General features: G+C 42.2%; 2 protein-coding genes across 2 annotated transcripts; one reads left to right on the top strand and one right to left on the bottom strand.

Annotated features, from left to right (window-relative positions):
• Window positions 1-126: 126 nt before the first annotated feature.
• LOC139302339 (trans-L-3-hydroxyproline dehydratase-like) lies at window positions 127-4398 on the bottom strand. Its single transcript, XM_070926011.1, has 6 exons — window positions 4358-4398; window positions 3167-3651; window positions 2924-3093; window positions 2040-2162; window positions 1686-1823; window positions 127-358 (listed from the first exon to the last, which is right to left on the bottom strand). The coding sequence occupies exons 2-6, from the start codon at window positions 3642-3644 to the stop codon at window positions 233-235; spliced, it is 1035 nt and encodes a 344-aa protein (XP_070782112.1). The 5' UTR covers window positions 3645-3651; window positions 4358-4398; the 3' UTR covers window positions 127-232.
• A 3762-nt stretch (window positions 4399-8160) lies between these two features.
• Window positions 8161-10325, top strand: LOC139302466 (trans-L-3-hydroxyproline dehydratase-like). The gene is made up of 5 exons (XM_070926171.1): window positions 8161-8587; window positions 8661-8830; window positions 9592-9694; window positions 9931-10125; window positions 10297-10325. The coding sequence occupies exons 1-5, from the start codon at window positions 8161-8163 to the stop codon at window positions 10323-10325; spliced, it is 924 nt and encodes a 307-aa protein (XP_070782272.1).
• Window positions 10326-13732: the final 3407 nt, after the last annotated feature.

Raw genomic sequence — 13732 nt, 5'->3', positions numbered from 1 at the left:
CAGGTTAGTCCTCATCCTTTTCACCCACAATGAAATTAAAACAAAATGGTAAATATGTTATTCCTTAATTTACCACTCAATGAACTTTTACAAAGAAAAACTAACAGAACATTTTGATACCATCTCTTTAACACCGTTTATTATAGATCCAATATTCAGTACCCAATAAGAGCTTAGAGCTTTTGTATTGTTTTTTATTAAGATATTTAAAAGTAAAACCTGTAATCGAGGCTCACTTCACCAGAAAACCACGTGTCAGCTCGTCTTCTGGCTCCTGCACAAAGCGGGAAACCCCGGTGTAAAAAGCTCTGCCAGCAACTTCCACCACCACAGCCTTGAAGTCTCCACACTTAGTCTCCTGAACAGAAACACAAAAGAGAATCACAAACACCTCTGTGAACAGACGTTTTTACGTTGCATTTTAAAAAATAGACAAAAGGTGTTTGGCACAATATTCCGTGTACAACCAGGAGGATAAGAAAATACTTTGAATTGAACAACACCAACAAAGGGTTACATTTTTTAAATAAATAGTGTAAACTAATATGCAAAGAAGAATCACAATAACTTTAGGTCTTCATTAACTCATTCGTCTTCTACCCAGAGTGACTTGTTGAGTTTTTCTGGTCACCATATAAAGCCAGTTTGAATGCCACCATAAGATAGAAATGTCTACAATATAACAATCATACAATATAACATAACTCTGACAACAATGGTTTGGGGTTCAATTGAATTGAATTTTATTTATATAGCACCAAATCACAACAAAAGTCATCTCATGACACTTTACAAATAGAGCAGGTCTAGACCGACTCTTTATAATGTTATTACAGAGACCCAACAGATCCCACCATGAGCAAGCACTTTGGCGACACTGGCAAGGAAAAACTTCCTTCCTGTAAAGACATTTCCCTCATTCACTAATGGAGGCCATGAATTCAAATAAAATTGTGTCAAACAAATATTTGGTGAGCCTACAGGATCGCTAATTTAATGTCAATCCACCCATCAACTTCAGTCTTGATGATCTGACTTTTTAGCTTATATATAACAGCGCAAGGAAAATCTGATTTTCCTCTTAAGGTCCTCTACATATTTATGTTCAGAAAATGCATCTTTCATCAGTATAAAAAAGATCTGTCTTCCACAGCTTTTAGTAATACAGTTTACAGTCTTTCTGCAGTGTTTTGAACCCGATCTGATCTGTTTCACACACAGCAGTGACTGATTCCACCTGAGGAAGTTATGTCAAAGTGCTCCTGACCTTTTGTTAACAGCACATTCTGAACTTGACAGTCAACCCAGAAACCTTTCACCTATCACCATCTTATCAGCACACATGCAGGGGCGAGGCCAGAGGGTCTCTGAGTTTGGGTATCTTGCTCCTGTGTGTAGGAGGGGTGGGGGTCTGTGTCCAGGGACCCATTATCTCATAATCTGTCCATGGCTGTAGACTATTCGCCATTATAAACAGCAGTTATTTATTATTTCATATTAGAATATTTAAGTTTGTTTGTCTGGAATTCATACACTGAAAAAACAATATAAGTATAATAGTGTTTATTATTGCCCAGAACCAGGGCTTTAGATGTGAGTCTCGAACCTTTCTAAACCCGCCCCTGCACACGTGAGCCAGCGAGAGGCAGCGTCCTCGATGACACAGAAGAAGAAAACTCTGGTACCTTGACAGCTTTCCCTGTGAACTGGGAGCCAGTGGCTCCACTTTGAAAGGTCCTGGTCTGGTTCAGCTGGATGAGACCTTTGTGATACTGAAGAGCCACTCGGGCTGTAACACCAGAACCAGTAGGGCTTCGGTCCACCTGGGAAAGTTCAAACCAGTTAAAGCCAGGTGGAGATAATATTAATAAACCAGACAGCTAGTGTCTGTTGTGTACTTTTTGTCATTTCTCTTTAGTAGTTTTCTTCACACTTCATCATTTTACTACACAAAATAAAATAAAAATGTTTCAGATATCTCTCCTTACAGTGTCAAATGACCAGGTGGTATTTTCTCAGGACCAGTGTCAGTGAGATACCTGAGCTTCTGCAAACACACAGACATTGGCGGTGGGATCAGAGGAATAATTATCTTTGCCGTCTGTGAGGATGGTGCCGTAGAGGAAGGCCAGATCATCACTGGTTGGGTGGTGCAACTTCACCTAGGAGAGAAAATGTCATGGCTGTCAAGTAACCTGTGAAATCGAGATTCACAATGTGGCCAGAGGTATGAGGACAACACCTTTAGATATACTTTTGTTCCCGATACTCCTTGTCTGAGGCTATTTTACATGTTTTTACATGAATGAGAGCAAATCTCTTCAGCCAAGTTCAGAAATCGTGCAGGAAGAGCGGAGGCTGTTATAGCAGCATATTGATCACACATGGGTCTAATGTTCCGGTGTCTACATGCTTTTGGCCATGTAGTGGATTTGGGTAAGTTATGTGGTGCTCAAATTAGCAGCTACAGACTTCCCGGTCTACAATCTTGCACTGGGTGTCAAGTTTTTATTTTGTGTATATTCTTTACAAAATTGCCTTAAATGCAAACAAGAGCCCTCTAACAATGTGTCATGTAGCACATATTCATGATTAGTATAAGACAAAGACAAATGCAAATTTGATAAACAAGAAAAAGTGCTGTGCTCTAAATAGCCCTTTTTGATTAACAAAGAAACTCTTTCTTCACACTGTGTGTCTTCCACTAAACCTAAATCATGGATGTAATTGTAATTGTTGGAAGTACATTATTTATTAGAGGACGAATGCTCTCCATTGTCCTTCTTTTAGATTCCATCCTGCACCTGTACTATGCTTGTAGATATTCTCACCATCATTACTACACTGTTGCCAGTTTTTCGGTGTGTGCACTGCTAAAACTGTGTGCAGTGATTTAACTCGTGTCACAATATGAACCTGTTACCTGAGATTTGACAGCATTGGTCACAGCTGTGGCTGCGTCCACCAGATCTCGGGTCCTGGACTCGGTCACGTGGAGGCCAAACCTCTGGGCGTTTACAAAAGCGTAGAAGGCTCCTCCGTAGCTGATGTCGAGCGTCACATCACCAAACCCGTCCACTGTCACCGCCACATCTATCGAAAAGTCATGTAGTTACAGTCCTGCAGCATATAAACACACCCAGAACAGTTGTTTGGGGGGTCCTACCTGTGGCGAAAGCAAACGCTGGGACACTCAGAAACCTCACCCCTCCTGTTTTACCACCGGAGTACTCTACAAACGCCCTCACCAGACCGCAGGGGCAGTGTATGTTCACTTGGGTCTCTGGTGACTGCGGCTCTTTCACCAGCTTGTAGTCCACAGCGAAGCGACCCAGCGCGATGACGGCGTGTCCACACATGGTGCTGTAGCCCTCGTTGTGCATGAACAGGACCCCCAGATCCGCCTCGGGCATCTCGCTGTCCACGACCAGGGCTCCGTACATGTCGTAGTGTCCCCGCGGCTCGTACATCAGCACCGTCCTGAGGTGATCTAGATGTTCCCTGACATAACGGCGTTTGGACAGCACACTGTCACCTTTGACCTCTGGGTAGCCGCTGAGGATGACCCGTAAAGGCTCTCCACCTGTGTGCATGTCCACCACCGAGAGCTCGACTCCCTCGTGAGGTGGAAGCCGCATTTCCATCTCAATGCTGATTTAATAAAACAAATGAAAAACAATGCTTTAAGTCAAAATACAGACATTTCTTTGCCATTTTCCAACACAGAGTTGAGCAGAAAGCCCATTTCTTAACACCATTTTGGCTCATTATTGTAGATGATTTGTAAAACCATCTCTTCTTCCAGATTTAGGAACATGCACTGCCAGTTTATTAGGTGGTTAAAACTAATGCAGTCTAATACGACAGTCCTGCAGTAACTGTTTTATTTAAATAACTGCAGTTTTATTTACTGCAGTTATTTTTTATCATAATTGTTGAAACCAAACAGACACTGTGTTAGGCTATCAGTGTCATTCTTATACTTCTGAAGAAAATGGTTGTATCATTTTGAAAGAAACCTCCCGCACTTTATTGGTCCAACTGTGTACGGTAGACAAGTGCATTTCAATATCAGCTCGAAGTGATTGAAAAACATTGATCCTGTGCACAAACAACGCTTTGGGTGTTCAAACAGAGACCAAGTTTACCTACAGGATCAAGTATCAGACACACTACTGCTTTCTCTGCACGTTCAAGCTTGATATTACAGATTAATTTCTTAGTTATTTCGGCTTCAACAGAAGTGAATGGGAACGCTCGCACGGTGGAGGTGTCATGTGACACGACTCTCCGGTAAAACGCTGCAAAATGCCAGCGATCATTAACTTAGTACAAGTACAAAAAGGATCACGTTTACCTGGTTTAGATTTTTTCTGTCTATTGGGCTCAAAGTTCTGCTGCCTTCAGTCTTTTTATAACTCCTGTGCATACGTGTTACAGTTTGCAAAGACACTACAGACATTAGTGCCACCTAGTGTTCTGGAGGGCTGCATAGAAGCGAAACATTCAATAAACTGTATACGCACCCTTTCTTTAATGAAGGTGGCAACACACACGTTTTTTGCTTTAACTTATCAATCAAGTACATGTTGATTGCACAATGTATTGAGCAATGACATCATCGGCGTTCAGATTGTTTCCGTATAAGCCTCGCTTTCACTGTGCAATGATTTTGAAAAAGATGTTTTATTATATTTCAAATGTTACAATATATTGTACAAGGACATATATATATATATATTTCAGTTCATCACACTGAAAAATTATAATGATGTCCATTTCTGTCTGCCACTGGGTACGATCTCCTGGGAAAATGAGTGCAACTCTTTATCCATCTCCCAAATTCAAACATTGCAAGGTCCCATATGTGTGTGATTTAATACAGCCTAGTTTGTGCAGTGTTCAATCAAAATCAAAGTCCATACATCATATACTTTTTATAGTTTATTTAATATTTTTATTTATTTTTTGTTATTTTAAATGTATTATGATTAATATACATTATATATTTTTTTAGCTGGGATATTGATATAGAAAGGGAATAGGGAAAGCGAGTGAAGAAAGGGGTTTAGGGAAAGGGAATGTAGGAAAGCGAGTGGAGAAAAGGGTTTAGGGAAAGGGAATAGGGAAAGCGAGTGGAGAAGGGGGTTAGGGAAAGGGAATAGGGAAAGCGAGTGGAGAAAAGGGTTTAGGGAAAGGGAATAGGGAAAGCGAGTGGAGAAGGGGGTTAGGGAAAGGGAATAGGGAAAGCGAGTGGAGAAAAGGGTTTAGGGAAAGGGAATAGGGAAAGCGAGTGGGGAGAAAAGGGTTTAGGGAAAGGGAATAGGGAAAGCGAGTGGAGAAGGGGTTTAGGGAAAGGGAATAGGGAAAGCGAGTGGAGAAGGGGGTTAGAAAGGGAATAGGGAAAGCGAGTGGAGAAGGGGGTTAGGGAAAGGGAATAGGGAAAGCGAGTGGAGAAGGGGGTTAGGGAAAGGGAATAGGGAAAGCGAGTGGAGAAGGGGGTTAGGGAAAGGGAATAGGGAAAGGGATGTGGGGAAGGGGATGCAGGCAAGAGAGGTGGGGAAGAGCAATGTGGTCAGTCCTACCGAAACTGCAGCCTGTTGAACTCCAGGCGCTGCTTATTGTAAATGGCTTGCTGAGCGGCAGGTGCTTCCTTTATGGAAATGGGTGGGAGAGTCGGCTGCAGATTGAATTTACCGTTCTCTCTGTAATTTAGCTGCAGCTTGTTCAGTTCTGTATACTGCTTGGTGGACCGGGTTGGAGCAGTGGCCAATCTGGGCAATGTATTTTTGGAGAGGTACTTGGACCCCTCCACACCATACCGTCCTCCAGTTTTGTCACATGACGCTAAAGCGTCTGTCGACTTTACGTTGACTGTGATGGGTGGGAGGCGGTTTGGCTTTAGGCCGACCTTACCTGCATCCACAAGCTGCAGCTTGTTGCGGGCGGACTGGGTGGTAGTTCTGTGCAAATCTGGTTCTCCCATACTTCTGGCGCCGAACAACGACCCCTTAACAATAGCAGGGGGGCCGCGTTGCCATGCACCCCCAGCTGCGCTGCATTTTTCAGGTATCGGCAGAGTGGGGTCTACCATGCAGCGCTGCACACCGTTTCCGTCTAAAGTCTGTTTCATCAGACGTGTCTGCTCGGTGCGAAATCTGGGCAGTTTCTCGTTAGTGATCGCAGTGTAGTAGGTTAAGGTGTACCGTTGCTCTTCCGCGCGTTTCCTCTCAGCTTGTTCGGCCACGATGTCTTGTTGTATTTGGGACGCTCTGCTATTTTCTGCCTTGAGATTTCTTCTCTGCAGCAGTTTAGGTCTTTGCTCCCGTGCTGTCAGTAGTTTGTCCTCTGCTCTGCAAAACCGTTGCTGAGCATCTCTATCCTCCACTTGGTGCCTGGAGTACAGTTTGTGCAGTTTGGGCTGGTTGAATGGAGGCAGGGTACTTTCCCAGTCAGCCCAATGCAAAGCACGTTTTTCCGGTGGAGCCATTAAAGTTTGATGTTGTTTTGTCTAAGTTAGTATTGTACGGTTGGAGATCTAAGTAGATATTTCAAGATTTTTCTCTCAAGTGACTAACCTGTCTTCTTGTTTTTGCCATGTGTTATACAGACTGCCGGTGACATCACATTTCGTGTGACGTCACTTGCCTTTGATGTCTGTGAACATCCAAATCAAAGATGCCACTTGCTGTAATTGGAACGTATGATCAAAGAGGCTCATGTTGTCTTTATAATCCTTGTATTTTTTTTAAAAAAAATGTACCAATACACCAATATTGTTTTTTATTCAAAGTAATGAGGACCGAGGTACGTTTTACCGTTTGTTTTTTCGATGCAAAAAGAGAATCACAAACACCTCTGTGAACAGACGTTTTCACGTTGCATTTTAAAAAATAGACAAAAGGTGTTTGGCACAATATTCCGTGTACAACCAGGAGGATAAGAAAATACTTTGAATTGAACAACACCAACAAAGGGTTAAATTTTTTAAATAAAGAGCGTAAACTAATATGCAAAGAAGGATCACAATAACTTTAGGTCTTCATTAACTCATTCGTCTTCTACCCAGAGTGACTTGTTGAGTTTTTCTGGTCACCATATAAAGCCAGTTTAAATGCCACCATAAGATAGAAATGTCTACAATATAACAATCATACAATATAACATAACTCTGACAACAATGGTTTGGGGTTCAATTGAATTGAATTTTATTTATATAGCGCCAAATCACAACAAAAGTCATCTCATGACACTTTACAAATAGAGCAGGTCTAGACCGACTCTTTATAATGTTATTACAGAGACCCAACAGATCCCACCATGAGCAAGCACTTTGGCGACAGTGGCAAGGAAAAACTTCCTTCCTGTAAAGACATTTCCCTCATTCACTAATGGAGGCCATGAATTCAAATCAAACTCTGTGTCAAAGAAATATTTGGTGAGACTACAGGATCGCTAATTTAATGTCAATCCACTGATATGTGTTATATCAACTTTACCATCCAACAGCGCAAGGAAAATCTGATTTTCCTCTTAAGGTCCTATACATATTTATGTTCAGAAAATGCATCTTTCATCAGTATAAAAAAAATCAATCTTCCAGAGCTTTTAGTAAAAGCAATGCTTTAAGTCAAAATACAGACATTTCTTTGCCATTTTCCAACACAGAGTTGAGCAGAAAGCCCATTTCTTAACACCATTTTGGCTCATTATTGTAGATGATTTGTAAAACCATCTCTTCTTCCAGATTTAGGAACATGCACTGCCAGTTTATTAGGTGGTTAAAACTAATGCAGTCTAATACGACAGTCCTGCAGTAACTGTTTTATTTAGAGGGGTCAAGTCAGTTATTTTTATCATAATTGTTGAAACCAAACAGACACTGTGTTAGGCTATCAGTGTCAGAAAATGGTTGTATCATTTTGAAAGAAACCTCCCGCACTTTATTGGTCCAACTGTGTACGGTAGACAAGTGCATTTCAATATCAGCTCGAAGTGATTGAAAAACATTGATCCTGTGCACAAACAACGCTTTGGGTGTTCAAACAGAGACCAAGTTTACCGACAGGATCAAGTATCAGACACACTACTGCTTTCTCTGCACGTTCAAGCTTGATATTACAGATTACTCACGAGGGAGTCGAGCTCTCGGTGGTGGACATGCACACAGGTGGAGAGCCTTTACGGGTCATCCTCAGCGGCTACCCAGAGGTCAAAGGTGACAGTGTGCTGTCCAAACGCCGTTATGTCAGGGAACATCTAGATCACCTCAGGACGGTGCTGATGTACGAGCCGCGGGGACACTACGACATGTACGGAGCCCTGGTCGTGGACAGCGAGATGCCCGAGGCGGATCTGGGGGTCCTGTTCATGCACAACGAGGGCTACAGCACCATGTGTGGACACGCCGTCATCGCGCTGGGTCGCTTCGCTGTGGACTACAAGCTGGTGAAAGAGCCGCAGTCACCAGAGACCCAAGTGAACATACACTGCCCCTGCGGTCTGGTGAGGGCGTTTGTAGAGTACTCCGGTGGTAAAACAGGAGGGGTGAGGTTTCTGAGTGTCCCAGCGTTTGCTTTCGCCACAGGTAGGACCCCCCAAACAACTGTTCTGGGTGTGTTTATATGCTGCAGGACTGTAACTACATGACTTTTCGATAGATGTGGCGGTGACAGTGGACGGGTTTGGTGATGTGACGCTCGACATCAGCTACGGAGGAGCCTTCTACGCTTTTGTAAACGCCCAGAGGTTTGGCCTCCACGTGACCGAGTCCAGGACCCGAGATCTGGTGGACGCAGCCACAGCTGTGACCAATGCTGTCAAATCTCAGGTAACAGGTTCATATTGTAACACGAGTTAAATCACTGCACACAGTTTTAGCAGTGCACACACCGAAAAACTGGCAACAGTGTAGTAATGATGGTGAGAATATCTACAAGCATATTACAGGTGCAGGATGGAATCTAAAAGAAGGACAATGGAGAGCATTCGTCCTCTAATAAATAATGTACTTCCAACAATTACAATTACATCCATGATTTAGGTTTAGTGGAAGACACACAGTGTGAAGAAAGAGTTTCTTTGTTAATCAAAAAGGGCTATTTAGAGCACAGCACTTTTTCTTGTTTATCAAATTTGCATTTGTCTTTGTCTTATACTAATCATGAATATGTGCTACATGACACATTGTTAGAGGGCTCTTGTTTGCATTTAAGGCAATTTTGTAAAGAATATACACAAAATAAAAACCTGACACCCAGTGCAAGATTGTAGACCGGGAAGTCTGTAGCTGCTAATTTGAGCACCACATAACTTACCCAAATCCACTACATGGCCAAAAGCATGTAGACACCGGAACATTAGACCCATGTGTGATCAATATGCTGCTATAACAGCCTCCGCTCTTCCTGCACGATTTCTGAACTTGGCTGAAGAGATTTGCTCTCATTCATGTAAAAACATGTAAAATAGCCTCAGACAAGGAGTATCGGGAACAAAAGTATATCTAAAGGTGTTGTCCTCATACCTCTGGCCACATTGTGAATCTCGATTTCACAGGTTACTTGACAGCCATGACATTTTCTCTCCTAGGTGAAGTTGCACCACCCAACCAGTGATGATCTGGCCTTCCTCTACGGCACCATCCTCACAGACGGCAAAGATAATTATTCCTCTGATCCCACCGCCAATGTCTGTGTGTTTGCAGAAGCTCAGGTATCTCACTGACACTGGTCCTGAGAAAATACCACCTGGTCATTTGACACTGTAAGGAGAGATATCTGAAACATTTTTATTTTATTTTGTGTAGTAAAATGATGAAGTGTGAAGAAAACTACTAAAGAGAAATGACAAAAAGTACACAACAGACACTAGCTGTCTGGTTTATTAATATTATCTCCACCTGGCTTTAACTGGTTTGAACTTTCCCAGGTGGACCGAAGCCCTACTGGTTCTGGTGTTACAGCCCGAGTGGCTCTTCAGTATCACAAAGGTCTCATCCAGCTGAACCAGACCAGGACCTTTCAAAGTGGAGCCACTGGCTCCCAGTTCACAGGGAAAGCTGTCAAGGTACCAGAGTTTTCTTCTTCTGTGTCATCGAGGACGCTGCCTCTCGCTGGCTCACGTGTGCAGGGGCGGGTTTAGAAAGGTTCGAGACTCACATCTAAAGCCCTGGTTCTGGGCAATAATAAACACTATTATACTTATATTGTTTTTTCAGTGTATGAATTTCAGACAAACAAACTTAAATATTCTAATATGAAATAATAAATAACTGCTGTTTGTAATGGCGAATAGTCTACAGCCATGGACAGATTATGAGATAATGGGTCCCTGGACACAGACCCCCACCCCTCCTACACACAGGAGCAAGATACCCGAACTCAGAGACCCTCTGGCCTCGCCCCTGCATGTGTGCTGATAAGATGGTGATAGGTGAAAGGTTTCTGGGTTGACTGTCAAGGTCAGAATGTGCTGTTAACAAAAGGTCAGGAGCACTTTGACATAACTTCCTCAGGTGGAATCAGTCACTGCTGTGTGTGAAACAGATCAGATCGGGTTCAAAACACTGCAGAAAGACTGTAAACTGTATTACTAAAAGCTCTGGAAGACTGATCTTTTTTATACTGATGAAAGATGCATTTTCTGAACATAAATATGTATAGGACCTTAAGAGGAAAATCAGATTTTCCTTGCGCTGTTGGATGGTAAAGTTGATATAACACATATCAGTGGATTGACATTAAATTAGCGATCCTGTAGTCTCACCAAATATATCTCATGGTGGGATCTGTTGGGTCTCTGTAATAACATTATAAAGAGTCGGTCTAGACCTGCTCTATTTGTAAAGTGTCATGAGATGACTTTTGTTGTGATTTGGCGCTATATAAATAAAATTCAATTCAATTGAACCCCAAACCATTGTTGTCAGAGTTATGTTATATTGTATGATTGTTATATTGTAGACATTTCTATCTTATGGTGGCATTTAAACTGGCTTTATATGGTGACCAGAAAAACTCAACAAGTCACTCTGGGTAGAAGACGAATGAGTTAATGAAGACCTAAAGTTATTGTGATCCTTCTTTGCATATTAGTTTACGCTCTTTATTTAAAAAATTTAACCCTTTGTTGGTGTTGTTCAATTCAAAGTATTTTCTTATCCTCCTGGTTGTACACGGAATATTGTGCCAAACACCTTTTGTCTATTTTTTAAAATGCAATGTGAAAACGTCTGTTCACAGAGGTGTTTGTGATTCTCTTTTTGCATCGAAAAAACAAACGGTAAAACGTACCTCGGTCCTCATTACTTTGAATAAAAAACAATATTGGTGTATTGGTACATTTTTTTTAAAAAAAATACAAGGATTATAAAGACAACATGAGCCTCTTTGATCATACGTTCCAATTACAGCAAGTGGCATCTTTGATTTGGATGTTCACAGACATCAAAGGCAAGTGACGTCACACGAAATGTGATGTCACCGGCAGTCTGTATAACACATGGCAAAAACAAGAAGACAGGTTAGTCACTTGAGAGAAAAATCTTGAAATATCTACTTAGATCTCCAACCGTACAATACTAACTTAGACAAAACAACATCAAACTTTAATGGCTCCACCGGAAAAACGTGCTTTGCATTGGGCTGACTGGGAAAGTACCCTGCCTCCATTCAACCAGCCCAAACTGCACAAACTGTACTCCAGGCACCAAGTGGAGGATAGAGATGCTCAGCAACGGTTTTGCAGAGCAGAGGACAAACTACTGACAGCACGGGAGCAAAGACCTAAACTGCTGCAGAGAAGAAATCTCAAGGCAGAAAATAGCAGAGCGTCCCAAATACAACAAGACATCGTGGCCGAACAAGCTGAGAGGAAACGCGCGGAAGAGCAACGGTACACCTTAACCTACTACACTGCGATCACTAACGAGAAACTGCCCAGATTTCGCACCGAGCAGACACGTCTGATGAAACAGACTTTAGACGGAAACGGTGTGCAGCGCTGCATGGTAGACCCCACTCTGCCGATACCTGAAAAATGCAGCGCAGCTGGGGGTGCATGGCAACGCGGCCCCCCTGCTATTGTTAAGGGGTCGTTGTTCGGCGCCAGAAGTATGGGAGAACCAGATTTGCACAGAACTACCACCCAGTCCGCCCGCAACAAGCTGCAGCTTGTGGATGCAGGTAAGGTCGGCCTAAAGCCAAACCGCCTCCCACCCATCACAGTCAACGTAAAGTCGACAGACGCTTTAGCGTCATGTGACAAAACTGGAGGACGGTATGGTGTGGAGGGGTCCAAGTACCTCTCCAAAAATACATTGCCCAGATTGGCCACTGCTCCAACCCGGTCCACCAAGCAGTATACAGAACTGAACAAGCTGCAGCTAAATTACAGAGAGAACGGTAAATTCAATCTGCAGCCGACTCTCCCACCCATTTCCATAAAGGAAGCACCTGCCGCTCAGCAAGCCATTTACAATAAGCAGCGCCTGGAGTTCAACAGGCTGCAGTTTCGGTAGGACTGACCACATTGCTCTTCCCCACCTCTCTTGCCTGCATCCCCTTCCCCACATCCCTTTCCCTATTCCCTTTCCCTAACCCCCTTCTCCACTCGCTTTCCCTATTCCCTTTCCCTAACCCCCTTCTCCACTCGCTTTCCCTATTCCCTTTCTAACCCCCTTCTCCACTCGCTTTCCCTATTCCCTTTCCCTAAACCCCTTCTCCACTCGCTTTCCCTATTCCCTTTCCCTAACCCCCTTCTCCACTCGCTTTCCCTATTCCCTTTCCCTAAACCCTTTTCTCCCCACTCGCTTTCCCTATTCCCTTTCCCTAAACCCTTTTCTCCACTCGCTTTCCTACATTCCCTTTCCCTAAACCCCTTTCTTCACTCGCTTTCCCTATTCCCTTTCTATATCAATATCCCAGCTAAAAAAATATATAATGTATATTAATCATAATACATTTAAAATAACAAAAAATAAATAAAAATATTAAATAAACTATAAAAAGTATATGATGTATGGACTTTGATTTTGATTGAACACTGCACAAACTAGGCTGTATTAAATCACACACATATGGGACCTTGCAATGTTTGAATTTGGGAGATGGATAAAGAGTTGCACTCATTTTCCCAGGAGATCGTACCCAGTGGCAGACAGAAATGGACATCATTATAATTTTTCAGTGTGATGAACTGAAATATATATATATATATGTCCTTGTACAATATATTGTAACATTTGAAATATAATAAAACATCTTTTTCAAAATCATTGCACAGTGAAAGCGAGGCTTATACGGAAACAATCTGAACGCCGATGATGTCATTGCTCAATACATTGTGCAATCAACATGTACTTGATTGATAAGTTAAAGCAAAAAACGTGTGTGTTGCCACCTTCATTAAAGAAAGGGTGCGTATACAGTTTATTGAATGATTTGTTGTGTCATGGCTCTAAATTGTGTGAATTTTCTGCACTGCAGTAAGTTTTTTTTTCTTCTTAAAAATGTCTTTAGGATAACAGCCAGTTTCAGATCACATCCTTTACTTTACTATTTACATTGCTGACATATTGGTTGATGACTAGGTAATTAATATTTCTTAAACCAGGTTAGTCCTCATGAATGTTTTTTCACCCACAATGAAATTAAAACAAAATGGTAAATATGTTATTCCTTAATTTACCACTCAATGAACTTTTACAAAGAAAAACTAACAGAACATTTTG

The sequence above is a fragment of the Enoplosus armatus genome, chromosome 19, assembly GCF_043641665.1.
Source record: "Enoplosus armatus isolate fEnoArm2 chromosome 19, fEnoArm2.hap1, whole genome shotgun sequence".
Classification (NCBI taxonomy): Eukaryota; Metazoa; Chordata; class Actinopteri; order Centrarchiformes; family Enoplosidae; genus Enoplosus; species Enoplosus armatus.
The sequence above is the reverse complement of the archived record's forward strand: the minus strand, read 5'-3'. Positions and strand labels throughout refer to the sequence as shown.

Coding starts and splice junctions, on each gene's coding strand:
- LOC139302466 (XM_070926171.1), top strand. CDS start 8,161: ATGCACACAGGTGGAGAGCCTTTACGGGTCATCCTCAGCGGCTACCCA. Junction 8,831..9,591: donor CCAATGCTGTCAAATCTCAG/GTAACAGGTTCA, acceptor TTTCTCTCCTAG/GTGAAGTTGCACCACCCAAC. Junction 9,695..9,930: donor TGATCCCACCGCCAATGTCT/GTGTGTTTGCAG, acceptor GAACTTTCCCAG/GTGGACCGAAGCCCTACTGG.
- LOC139302339 (XM_070926011.1), bottom strand. CDS start 3,644: ATGGAAATGCGGCTTCCACCTCACGAGGGAGTCGAGCTCTCGGTGGTG. Junction 1,824..2,039: donor GTGTGTTTGCAGAAGCTCAG/GTATCTCACTGA, acceptor GAACTTTCCCAG/GTGGACCGAAGCCCTACTGG. Junction 359..1,685: donor TCACAGGGAAAGCTGTCAAG/GTACCAGAGTTT, acceptor GTTTCTGTTCAG/GAGACTAAGTGTGGAGACTT.